At 39.3% G+C, this 11,232-nt stretch overlaps 1 protein-coding gene across 3 annotated transcripts in view; it reads right to left on the minus strand.

Annotated features, from left to right (window-relative positions):
• The window catches only part of Dpy19l4 (dpy-19 like 4), an 87,219-nt gene that overhangs the window by 10,197 nt on the left and 65,790 nt on the right, over positions 1-11,232 (minus strand). For all 3 annotated transcript variants that reach the window (XM_023701362.1, XM_023701361.1, XM_023701363.1), the window contains 4 exons: positions 11,111-11,232; positions 7,471-7,527; positions 6,335-6,417; positions 4,835-4,967 (listed from right to left, as the gene is read on the minus strand). In XM_023701362.1, the coding sequence (XP_023557130.1) occupies positions 4,835-4,967; positions 6,335-6,417; positions 7,471-7,527; positions 11,111-11,232 (395 nt within the window). The remainder of the gene's footprint in view (positions 1-4,834; positions 4,968-6,334; positions 6,418-7,470; positions 7,528-11,110) is intronic.

The following is an 11,232-nucleotide window of genomic DNA, read 5'->3' on the forward strand; positions in this document are numbered from 1 at the left end:
AAATATACTCTAGGGCGCCAAGGGGACAGCTCAGTAGAATAAGTGCTTGCCTGGCAAGCACAAGGGCCTGAGTTCAATCCCTAGTTCTGAAAAAATAAAATAAATAAATACACTCTAGTTTTAAACTTATGCAATGTGGTTTCTTAATTTAGACATGGGACCAGGAGAAGGACATTCATGGAAAGACTGATGAAATCCAAATAAAGTCTGGAGTTCAGTTAACTGTATTGCATCAGTGCTAATTTCTGAGATTTGATAAATGTGCCAGAGTTACATAAAATGTGATGTTAAGAGAACAGGTAGGTGAAGGGCGAACAGAAACTCTCTGCAGTACACAGTACTGGCAATCTTTTTATAGGCCTATTTTTGTGGCGGTGGGTGTGTGGAGGATAGACGGATGGGACTGGCAATCAAACTCAGGACCTCACACTTGCTAGGCAGGTACTGTACCACTGAGCTAAATCCTTCACCAAACTTAAAAATTTTTTTAAATAAAATGTTTATTTTATAGCTTCCTCTTTTTTTTTTTTCTTTTTTAAAGACAGAGTCTTCGTATGTAATGCAGGCTGGCCTTCAACTCACCTTGATCTTCCTGCCTCAGCCTCCCAAGAGGTGGTATTATAGGCATGTAACGCTACACTCTGCTTAAAACTTTAAGGGGCCAGCGATAGCACTCAGCGGTCTAACGCACCTGCTTAGGCCAGTGAAGGGGACTGCGGTTCAATCCCTGGCACCACACACCATACCAGCCCCGCCCTCAGGGGGGTGCTGAGTGGGCCAAAAAAGAAAACAAACTTTATTTTAAAAATTCCTAATTGTTTAGGCTTCTACTTTATGTTTACAAACAAGAGGGCAAGAGGTGCTCTTTTCTTAATGGAACCGAGGATTGAACTCAGACCCTTGCGCTTGCCAGGGAAGTGCTTATTCCACTGAGCCATCTCCCCGGCCCCTAAGAGGGCAAGAGGCAGGAGATGCCTTTGTCAGAATTAGGTATGGTCTGGTCAATTTTTTTTTGGAGTGATGAGGATTAAATCCAGGGCTTCATACATGCAAGGCAACAACTCTGCCAATCCTTTCAGTATTGCACACCTTTTGTCCTGAAAATACAGAGACTTAAAATCCACCCTGGGCAGCATTCCAAACTACTTGAAGAACACTCAGTAGCTTCGTACCACAGGTCATGGGTGATGGGTGATAGCTCCCTGGCACCTTCAGGTTCAATACCCATGGACACGGGTACCACACAGAATGTTAACAGATCAAAAGAGAGGTACTCGATCATTTCCTTGTGCTAAATAAGTTTTAAGGGGAATGGTTCTATCTTATCCAGACTAAACATACTAATGGTTGTTTTATTTTTTGTTTTTAAGTTTTAGGAAAATGTAACAAACTGGGCATTAAGGATGTTTCTGCACAAAGGCAATGACATGACTCCAGCCTAGGACAGGCTCACCAGCTCAGCAGCACTCCCAGTTTCCACCCCTGCTATGGTTTGTGTCTAGATGTCTCCCCAAAGCCTCATGCAGTCCCTGGGGCAGTCCTCTAGAATTTGTGATTTTATTTTCTTTTTGTCTACAAAAAAAAGGGTCTGCAGTGTGTTCAGGGTCTTACTACTAGATCAGACTCATAGTGATCCACCTGTTTACAGCCTCCCAAGAGCTGGGATTACAGGCACACCACCATGCCCAGTCTCAATTGCCGTCTCAGTGTGCCCCGGAGGTGGGGCCGGCACAACAGGCCCTGGGATCGAAACCCTGCTCCTGAGCCTGCTTGCAGGAGCTTTAATACACTGAACTATTTGGCAGGCCCTAGAATTTGTGATTAATTCATGATCCAATGCTGGGATTACAGGTGTGAGTGATCCACTCGCCCTTGGGCGGGTAGCCTGAATGCAATGCAAGGGAATGCTGCCACTGCCACCACTACTCTTCCCTTTTCGTTCTTACTGTTTTGTAGTTTTCTGCTGCCATGAGCTGCTGCCCTCTGCCATGTGCCATTCTGCCTTGGAACGGAGTATAGACTGAAACCACCACAAACTGAGCTAAATAAACCTTTACTTCCTTAATTTTGGGTGTCAGGTATTTTGTCCTAGCAACAAGAGAAAAGTAACCGAGACAACCCTAGATGCCTATAGAACCCTCCATCCACTGTACCAATCACAAGCATCTCTATCTAACATTGCCAAATGTCAACTGGGGACATAAGTATCCCAGGTTACAAATAACTGGTCAGGAAATTGGGCAAAGATTAGTCCTGTATTTTAATTAGAGACAATGCCTATATGATATAGTCTTATTTCTGGAGTTCTATTTGGATTTTTTTAAAAAATCTTTTATTGGGCCGGGGAGATAGCTCAGTGGAATAAGCACTTGGCCTGGCAAGCGCAAGGACCTGAGTTCAATCCCCGGTTCTGAAAAAAAAAAAAAAAAAAAAAAAAAAATCTTTTATTTATTTGGTACAGGGTCTCACTATGCAACTCAGACTTGTAGTGCTGCTCCTGTCTCAACCTCCGCAGCACTGGGACTATAGGAAGCACAGCATGCAGTCCAGGGATCAAACCCTGTCCTTGCCAGGCAGGCACTTAGACTGTGACGCTATCTCCCCGGCACCCTATTTAGATTTTAATAAAACAATACATTTATTTGGTATCTGCTATGTACTACATAGTATAGACAAAGATAAAGGTTTGAGATGAAACATATTTACTATTTTCAGAGTCATGGTTACTACTTCCATAAAACTGAAAATTCTAAAAACTCTGAAAATTCTAAAATGTTAATTATTTAGAACTTTAGGGCCAGCCAAATAGCTCAGTGGATTAAAGTGCCTGTAAAGAGGCACAGGGATTGGGGTGTCAATCCCTGGGCCTGCCAAGCCAGCCCCGCTCCCAGGGCATGTTGAGACAGCAATTGAGACTGGGCACTGGGCATGTAGTGCACGCCTGTACTCCCAGCTCTTGGGAGGCTGTAAACAGGCAGATCACTAAAAGTTCAATCTATTTTTTTTTAATTTTATTTATTTATGTGTGTGTGTGTGTGTGTGTGGCCAGCTCAGCCCACCAGGGGGCGGGGCTGGCTGGCATGTGGTGCTGGGGATTGAACCGCGGTCCCTGTGCTTTGTTAAGCTTGTTCTAAGTAGGTGCTTTAGACCACTGAGCCATCTCACCAGCCCTACAAGTCCAATCTAGTAGTGAGACCCTGAACACCCTGTAGACCCTTTCCTAAAATACAAAATAAATAATAAATAAATAGAACTTTACTAGAACTGTGACCTAATTATAAGTGATTCTGAAATTCTCTTCTAGAAAAAAGTCCTATTAAAGAAAACAGGCTGAGGTAGGAAGATTATCACAAGTTTGAGGCCAGCCTGTGCTACACAGGGAATTGAAGGCCATCTTGAGCTATATAGTGAGAGCCTGACTCAAAAAAGCCATAGTTATTTGTGTTAGATCTACAAAAAATACAAGCTCAGGAGCATGCTGTCTACATTTTGGCTGAGCAACATCTCTCAAGTACTGCAAATGCTAACTAAGACCAGGTGGCTACTGTCTTCCAGGCAAGTCACCCTGAGGTCAACCTCCCCACTCTTATCTCTCCCAGGCCTGCTTCAATCTGCTCTTTCTGCCATGACCATAATTAACTCTAAAACAGATCTAATCACTCCACTGCCAGGCTTATTAAAGGCCTTGTCTCTAAATGCCTCAAGGACAAGTCTAAATCCTTCAGCATGATGTTACAGGTCCTTCGGAATTGGGCTTCCACTTTATATTCTAGTTTTGTGGCCATGGAAATATCTCTGTATAACTTTTTTCATCCTGGAATCACATGCATTCCTTTTCCAAACAAATTTCTAATCAGTTTTCAAGACTCACATCAAGAGGAATGATCTTTATGATTTCTGTAGCAGAACTGATTGCTCTTGCTTCTGGACTCCTCCATGTGCTTTGTACATGTATGTATGCATGCATACACACTTATGATTTAATAGTGCATAATAAAACATCATAACTAATTTTAAAGTTTGCTGCATTTTAAGCATAGCACATTATGTCATTTAACTGTCAAGCAGGAGGAGAGCACTATTATTACTTCCACATTCAGTAACTTATTCAAGATCTCAAAGCTAGTATGTGGCCAAGTTAGAATTTGAGTCCAAGTGCTCTAACTCTGCATTCTTAACCTCATTTGATCTGAAGGATTAATAAGTGCTCAAATCAAAAAATAAGGATTTGTTTTTGGTTTCTTTTTCCTAGTTCAGGTGCCTTAAGGGCAGGTCTTGTGTGGTTGGTGAGCTAGGGATTGAACCACGGTCCCCTGCACCTGAGTCTGCTCAAGCAGGCGCTTTAAACAATTGAGCTAACCCACAAACCCCTCAAATCAAAAAGTAACCACAATTTTTAATAAATAGAATTGTAGCTTAGGAAGCCACAGTGAATCAACAGTTTTGCCAACTGCCTTGCTTCCTACAACGACAAGAATCACAACATCTTCAAAGCACAGTTTCCCTTACTAAAATATTACACATCAGTTCCCTGGATGCTTGGTGGAAAAGCAAATGTTTTCCCTAGAAAAACAGTACTGTTCATGAAACAAAGAACTCACAATTTTAACTCTGAGTTTCCCTTTGGCTAAATGTATTATATATCCTTTAAAAACTAAAACTAATTGAGTCATCTAGAATTATTTAGGTTGTTCAGGCCATAACAATCTGAATATACTGATCTTGCCTAAAAATGACTTTTCTTAGCTAAGTAGAAATATATACATCTCTGCAGAACTATAGTAAAATACAATGCTTTATGAAAGAACCAAATATAGCGTGTAAAATGCCTTACATTTTCGTTTCTCATCAGAAGATCATCATCGTTATAGAGAGGCAGGCTTGTCACCACCCATCCAGTGCACAGTTTAATGGCACCCATTAATTGTGGACTCCCTGCAAACACAGCTGCAACCGGAGCCTGTCTTCTGCAAAGAGCCAAACGAGTCACACAATGAGAAGGGAGGGAGTGTGCAATTAAGACCACTAATTTATACCAACTGTGAAACATCAGACAACTGACAATGTAAAATTCACTTAAATTTCAACATCAATTTTTATTTCATTTCTGAATTCATTAAAAAAAAAAAAAACCCTCAAAACCAAAACAACCTGAGTCACATATGACAAGCAGTGATTTCAATGCTGAAGAAACTTTTTTTGAAAAGCAGCAGCAGAAGGAGACAACAAACAAACATATGTGCTGGGTAGTAATAATGCTTTTAAAAATAATGCAAAATAAATGGACAGTGGCAAGAATAAACTTTTTTGTTGTTCTGGGCAACAGTAGAGACTTAACCCAGAAGTGTTCTATTACCAAGTTACTCCTCAGCCTGTCATTTATTTTCTGCCACTTAGTGATTCCTTTGTAGGCGCTTTTGTTTTCACTGACAGTATAGCCTTTCAAAGTTCCTATATGTTGGAGCGGATCTCAGTGCTATCGTTTGCTGTCAAAGGACCAAGACCACATCCTTTCTCCTACCTGGGAATTAAAATCTAAACACCCTGGCTATCAAGAGCAGCAACTACTGCCAATCCCTGAAACTCACAGCAAAAGAAGGATTCTCTTGACTCTCTAAATAAAAATGTATCTATTTTGTATTTCTAGATGTTTGACAGTGGTAGTCTTGAATCTCTTATTTATTGCATTTTCAGGTTCCTGAAGGTGAGCTTAATTAGGAAATGAGAATTATAAAGTCTACTAAAATACTAGCTGGGCATAGAGGCAAGAGCCTGTAATCCCAGGGATTGGAAGGCTGAGACAGGAGGATCACTGTTCAGTTCTAGGCCAGCCAGGGCCAGTCTAAGCTACCAATTAAGTCCCTGTCTCAAAAAAAAAAAAAAAAAAAAAAAAAAAAAATCAACCCAAACACCTACAAACAAAAAACTAAATGTCCCCCAAAACATAAAACAACTTTCTTCTTCTTCTTTTTTTTTTTTTTTTGGTATTTTAGGGAAAGGTCCTCAGAGTACGCAGGGTCTCACTACTAGATCAGACTCATAGTGATCCGCCCTGTTTACAGCCTCCAAATAGTTGGGATTCCAAGCATGCGCCACCATGCCTCATCTCAACTGCAATCTCAGCACAGGCCCGGGGATTGAACCTCCAGCCCCTGTGCCTGCTTGCAGGAGCTTTAATCCACTGAGCTATTTGTCTGTCCCTAAAACAACAATTTTTGAGTTGTAAGACAATTTGGAAAATGATTTATTCTTTCCCCTGAATTCTCTAGATAGCATGCAATTACAATAGCTAAATTAATAACTTAAAAATGGTGCTGGACAATTCAATTCTTACTTTATCCAGGTCATAAGTTCCACTGTATCTGGATCATAGAATTCTTGTAGTTCTGTTAATTCTGTCATTAATCTGGGAAAAAACTAAAATGCAAAACAAAATTCTCAAGAGGTAGTATAAGAAACTAGAAAGGTTAAAATTATCCCAGAGAATTTTAAGACTAATTTAAAGCAAATGCTACTGCAACACTACTTACAAAGACAAAATGACATAGATCTCTACTTTCTCACATTTCTCAAGCCACATGATCTACTTTCTGATTAATTCACTGTCTAGACTCAATAAATAATTTTAATATTAACAAACAATTACCATTTATATCTTTCATGCACACACATACTAAACAAGTACAATTCAGGTCAAATAATTTGATTTATTGTCATTTATTTTAACTTTTTGTAAGAATAAACCATACTAGGGAGATAGCTCAGTAGAATAAGTGCTTGCTTAGCAAGTCCTGAGTTCAATCTCTGGTACCGCAAAAAAAAAAAAAAAAAAAAAAAAAAAAAAGAATAAACCAAAGCCGGGCATGGTGGTGCATGCCTGTAATCCCAGCATTCTGGAGACTGAGGACAGAAGATCATCAGGAGTCCAAGGGCAGCCCTGGATTCACAGGGAGTTCAAGGCCAGCCTAAACTACAAAGCAAGACCTTATCTCAAAAAAAAGTAGGCCAAAGAATTTATATAATTTTATAGCTATCAAAATTTTGGAGTTGGGGCTGGGGAGATGGCTCAGTAGAATAAGTGCTTCCCTGGCAAGCACAAGGGCCTGAGTTCAATACCCAGTTCCGCAAAAAAAAAAAAAAAAAAAAAAAAAAAATGGAGTTATTGAAACATTTACAAGTATTGGGCTTATTTATTCAGAAATTTCCTTTGTCATTTATAATTGAATTAACTATGGCATTAGATTACAGAAAGCTGCACCAGGTGGAAGCACTTTAAAAATATTTTGGCTCTTAATATAAATATCACATTAAATAAAAATATCACATTCCTAATGATAAGAAAAAAAGCACTGCTAAGTGTTTCATACTTCATCAGAACAGCGTTTTAACATGGTTCCTACCTACATATGTTTATCACGACCACCTTGTAGATGAAGTACATGTTAGTAATATAAAACCTGGTTTTCTTACCTCTTTCCATAAACTGAGACCTATTATGGTGGGCACAGCCATGCTCAGAATAAGAGCCTAAAAGGTGAAAGCAAAAGGTTTATGAATAAACATATTTTAGTGTACACTTCAGAGGAACTAGCTCTGAATACCAACTGAATACCCTCATAGGTATAAAAATTTCAGTCAGAGGACTGGAGATAAAGCTTGGCGACATAAGCACCTGCCTGGTAAGTGCGAGGTCCTGAATTTGATTCCCGGTACCAAAAAAAAAAGTTTCAGTCAGAGAAAGTGCAGTTGGGCTAGGAAGGTGGTGCACGCCTATAATCCTGGCACTCAGTAGGCTGAGGGAGGAGACCAGCATGTGGTACAAAGTGTATCAAGGCAAGCCTAGGTAGCAAGGTCCTATCACAGAAAGAAAGAAAGAAAGAGAGAGAGAGAGAGAGAGAGAGAGAGAGAGAGAGAGAGAGAGAGAGAGAGAGAGAGAGAGAGAGAGAAAGAGAACGAGAACAGTTGGCATGGAATCTAGTTTACAAAGTGAGATGAATGAGTTAAAGTTAATTATTTTCAAACAAATTAAGCTGGACATAAAGGAAGATACACACATGTACTATATAAGTTTAAAGGACACCATTTAAAAAATAGTGCTTATAATAGTAATATTTCAAATAGTAAAACAAAATTTGAACATTTTTCTAGATATTTATATTATGAAGAACTTACAAGGAATTATAAACTTCTACATGAAAAGCTAACCACCACAACAAAAAAGACAATGAAGTAACACAGGAAAAATAGCTACCACATATTAATGTACTACTACATTACAAATTTTTCCAAGAATGGGGCTGAGGATATAGCTCAGTGGCACAAGTGCCTGCTTCGCAAGCACAAAGTCCCAAGTTCAATTCCTGGCACCAGCTACCCACCAAAAAAATTCCTCCAAGAATAAGACTAGTAAAACACAACATCATAAATATATATACATATATATATATAATTTTTTTTTTTTTTTTAGGTAGAGTTTTGCTATGTAGCCCAGATTGGTCTTCAACTTGCAGTGACTCTCCTGCCTCAGCTTCCTAAGTGCTGGGATTGCAGGCATGTGCATCCATGTCCAGTGATGTAATTACTAAACATATTTGTCACCTTCCTGCCAAAACCTGTTTTTCTTATCGCCCCAAGTTGTTGCATAACTCATGATCCACTGGTCTGTGTATCTTTCTCATCCCTCCATGTTTTTTTTTTGTTTCCAAATTTATTTATTTGTGTGTGTGTGTGGCCAGCTAAGCCCACCAGGGGGCGGGGCTGGCTGGCATGTGGTGCTGGGGGATTGAACCGCGGTCCCTGTGCTTTGCTAAGCTTGTTTTAAGTAGGTGATTTAGACCACTGAGCCATCTCACCAGCCCCCTCCATGTTTAACCCAATTTCCAGCAATCCTTGTGCCTCAGGCTTCAGTCTGATTTCTCAGCCACTCTTATCTTACATTTTATGTGTCAACAAAACTAAACTGTTCCATGTTTCTTATTTCTTTTGATTACATCATGTTCTTTGCCTAAATCTATCTCTTCCTTTTACCCTTTTTTCTTTTACATTTGTCTTACAACTCATCATTTTTCAAATTTTAGATTGGAGAATAAGATGTGATGGTGTACACCTGTAATCCCAGCCCTTGGTGGCCAAGATAGGAGGACTACTGCGAATTCAAGGTCAGCCTAGGCTACACAGTGAGTTCAAGGCCAGCCTGAACTACACGGCAAGACCCTGTTGCAAAAACCCAAAAGAAAACAACAAAAATAAATTTCAGATTGGAAAAATCTTCCTTGAATCCCTAAGAATACTTAACGAAGTAATCCTTCTCAGTGTTCTAAATTTTTTTTAGTGTTATAGAGCACTCTACCACTGAATTACACCTCTAGACCTGACTTCTTCTATCTTCTTTTTAAATGCCCAATAGATTATAATATACTTGAGAAAACTAATCATGGTTTCATTTGTTTGATGATGTTGGGGATAGAACTTGGGGCTTCGTGCTGATAATGTTTTATTTATCTATAGCATATAGTAGGCACACTGTAAATGTCTTACTCACATGGAAAACACAAAATAGTTCTAAATCAAAATTTTTTAAATTTATTTATGTGTTTGTTACAGGTCTCACCACATAGCTCGGACTCATAGTGATCCTCCTGTTTTCAGCCTCCCCAGTGCTGGGATTACAGGAGTACACCACCATGCCTGGACTCATTTGTCAGCTAAGCAAGCACCGGAGGTGGGACCAGCAAAGCATGTAAGATCCAGAATTGAACCCTGATCCCTGCACTTGCCAAAGCAGGCACTTAGTCTGCTGAGCTATCCCACCAGCTCTAAATCAAATTTTAAAACATAAAAATTAAAGTTGGTTGTGCTGCTGCATGCCTATACTACTCGGGTGGCTGAGGCAGGAGGATCACTTGAGCCTAGGAATTTGGAGCCAGTCTAAGCAACATGAGAAGACTTTGTCTCTTAACTGGGCATGGTGACACATGCCTGTAATCCCAGAACTTGGGAACTTAAGACAAAAGGATGTCTTTGAGTTTGAAAAAACAGCCTGGGAGCTACAAAAGAGAGCACAAGGCCAGCCTGAATTATATGGTGAGATGTCTCAAAAAAATAAACTAAAAAAACCTTTGTCTTTTAAAAAATAAATAGCTAAATGGAGTGAAATATCCCAGAAAAACTGCATTTGTATTGGCTAACTTAACACACAACTGTACTACAACTGTACTAATAAACAGTGTACACTTTTGGTTGTGCATTAACTTGCATGCATAACTTTTGGCATTTGTATTCACAAATGCATGATTTTACAAATCGCTTTCACTTCTAAGTGACAGTAATAGAAATTAAGGATAAAAAGAAACCTGCATATATAATCTAGAGTTTTCAATTGGCCCATAATACAATGTACAGTAACATGAAAGATAATTTTATAATTTGTTACTAACTCAGATTGTTAAAATGACAATTTTTTAAACAACAACAAATAAATAAGCACGTGTGGTAATACATGCCTAACTTGAGAGGCTGAGACAGGAAGACTGACATGAATTTGAGGCCAACTTGAGCTATACAATGAGTTCGAGGACAGCTTGGACCACTTAGTGAGACCCTATCTCAAATAAATACATACATATCACCACATTACCTTAAAAATGTTCAAATAAATAAATTTAATTTCTTACATCTTTTAAGAAATCAGTTTATAAAGAATTTCTAGGGCTGGAGAGATGGAGCAGTGGTCTAAAACACCTACTTGGAACAAGCTTGGCAAAGCACAGGGACCGCGGTTCGATCCCCCAGCTCCACATGCCAGCCAGCCCTGCCCCCACGTGGGCTGAGCTGGCCACACACACACATACACACACACACACACTAAACAAATGTAAAAAAAAAAAAAAAAGAATTTCTAGTGGTCTCTCATAGGTTCATTTGAATTTTTACACTTTAATTTTAGGATGTATAGATCAAAATGTATAAAATGCTTCTTGGGTGATCTAGTATTCTATCTGTAAGTCATGTGTGATTTATTCAGGCTACTGTAACTGTACTCACTATTTCCATTATTCCCATTTGATTTTGTATAAATGGAAGAGAAACAAGTATTTTAACAATGGCTTACCAACAATATTGGATGCACAGTTCTTAGTCGAAGCCACTTGAAAAGAGTCATCCAAAGCTCAGGAGAACACACACCAAACGCTGCCAACATGCACACGTAAGGAGTCCAAATATACTTCAATC

The sequence above is a fragment of the Octodon degus genome, unplaced genomic scaffold (assembly GCF_000260255.1).
Source record: "Octodon degus isolate 3935 unplaced genomic scaffold, OctDeg1.0 scaffold00134, whole genome shotgun sequence".
NCBI classification, from domain to species: Eukaryota; Metazoa; Chordata; class Mammalia; order Rodentia; family Octodontidae; genus Octodon; species Octodon degus.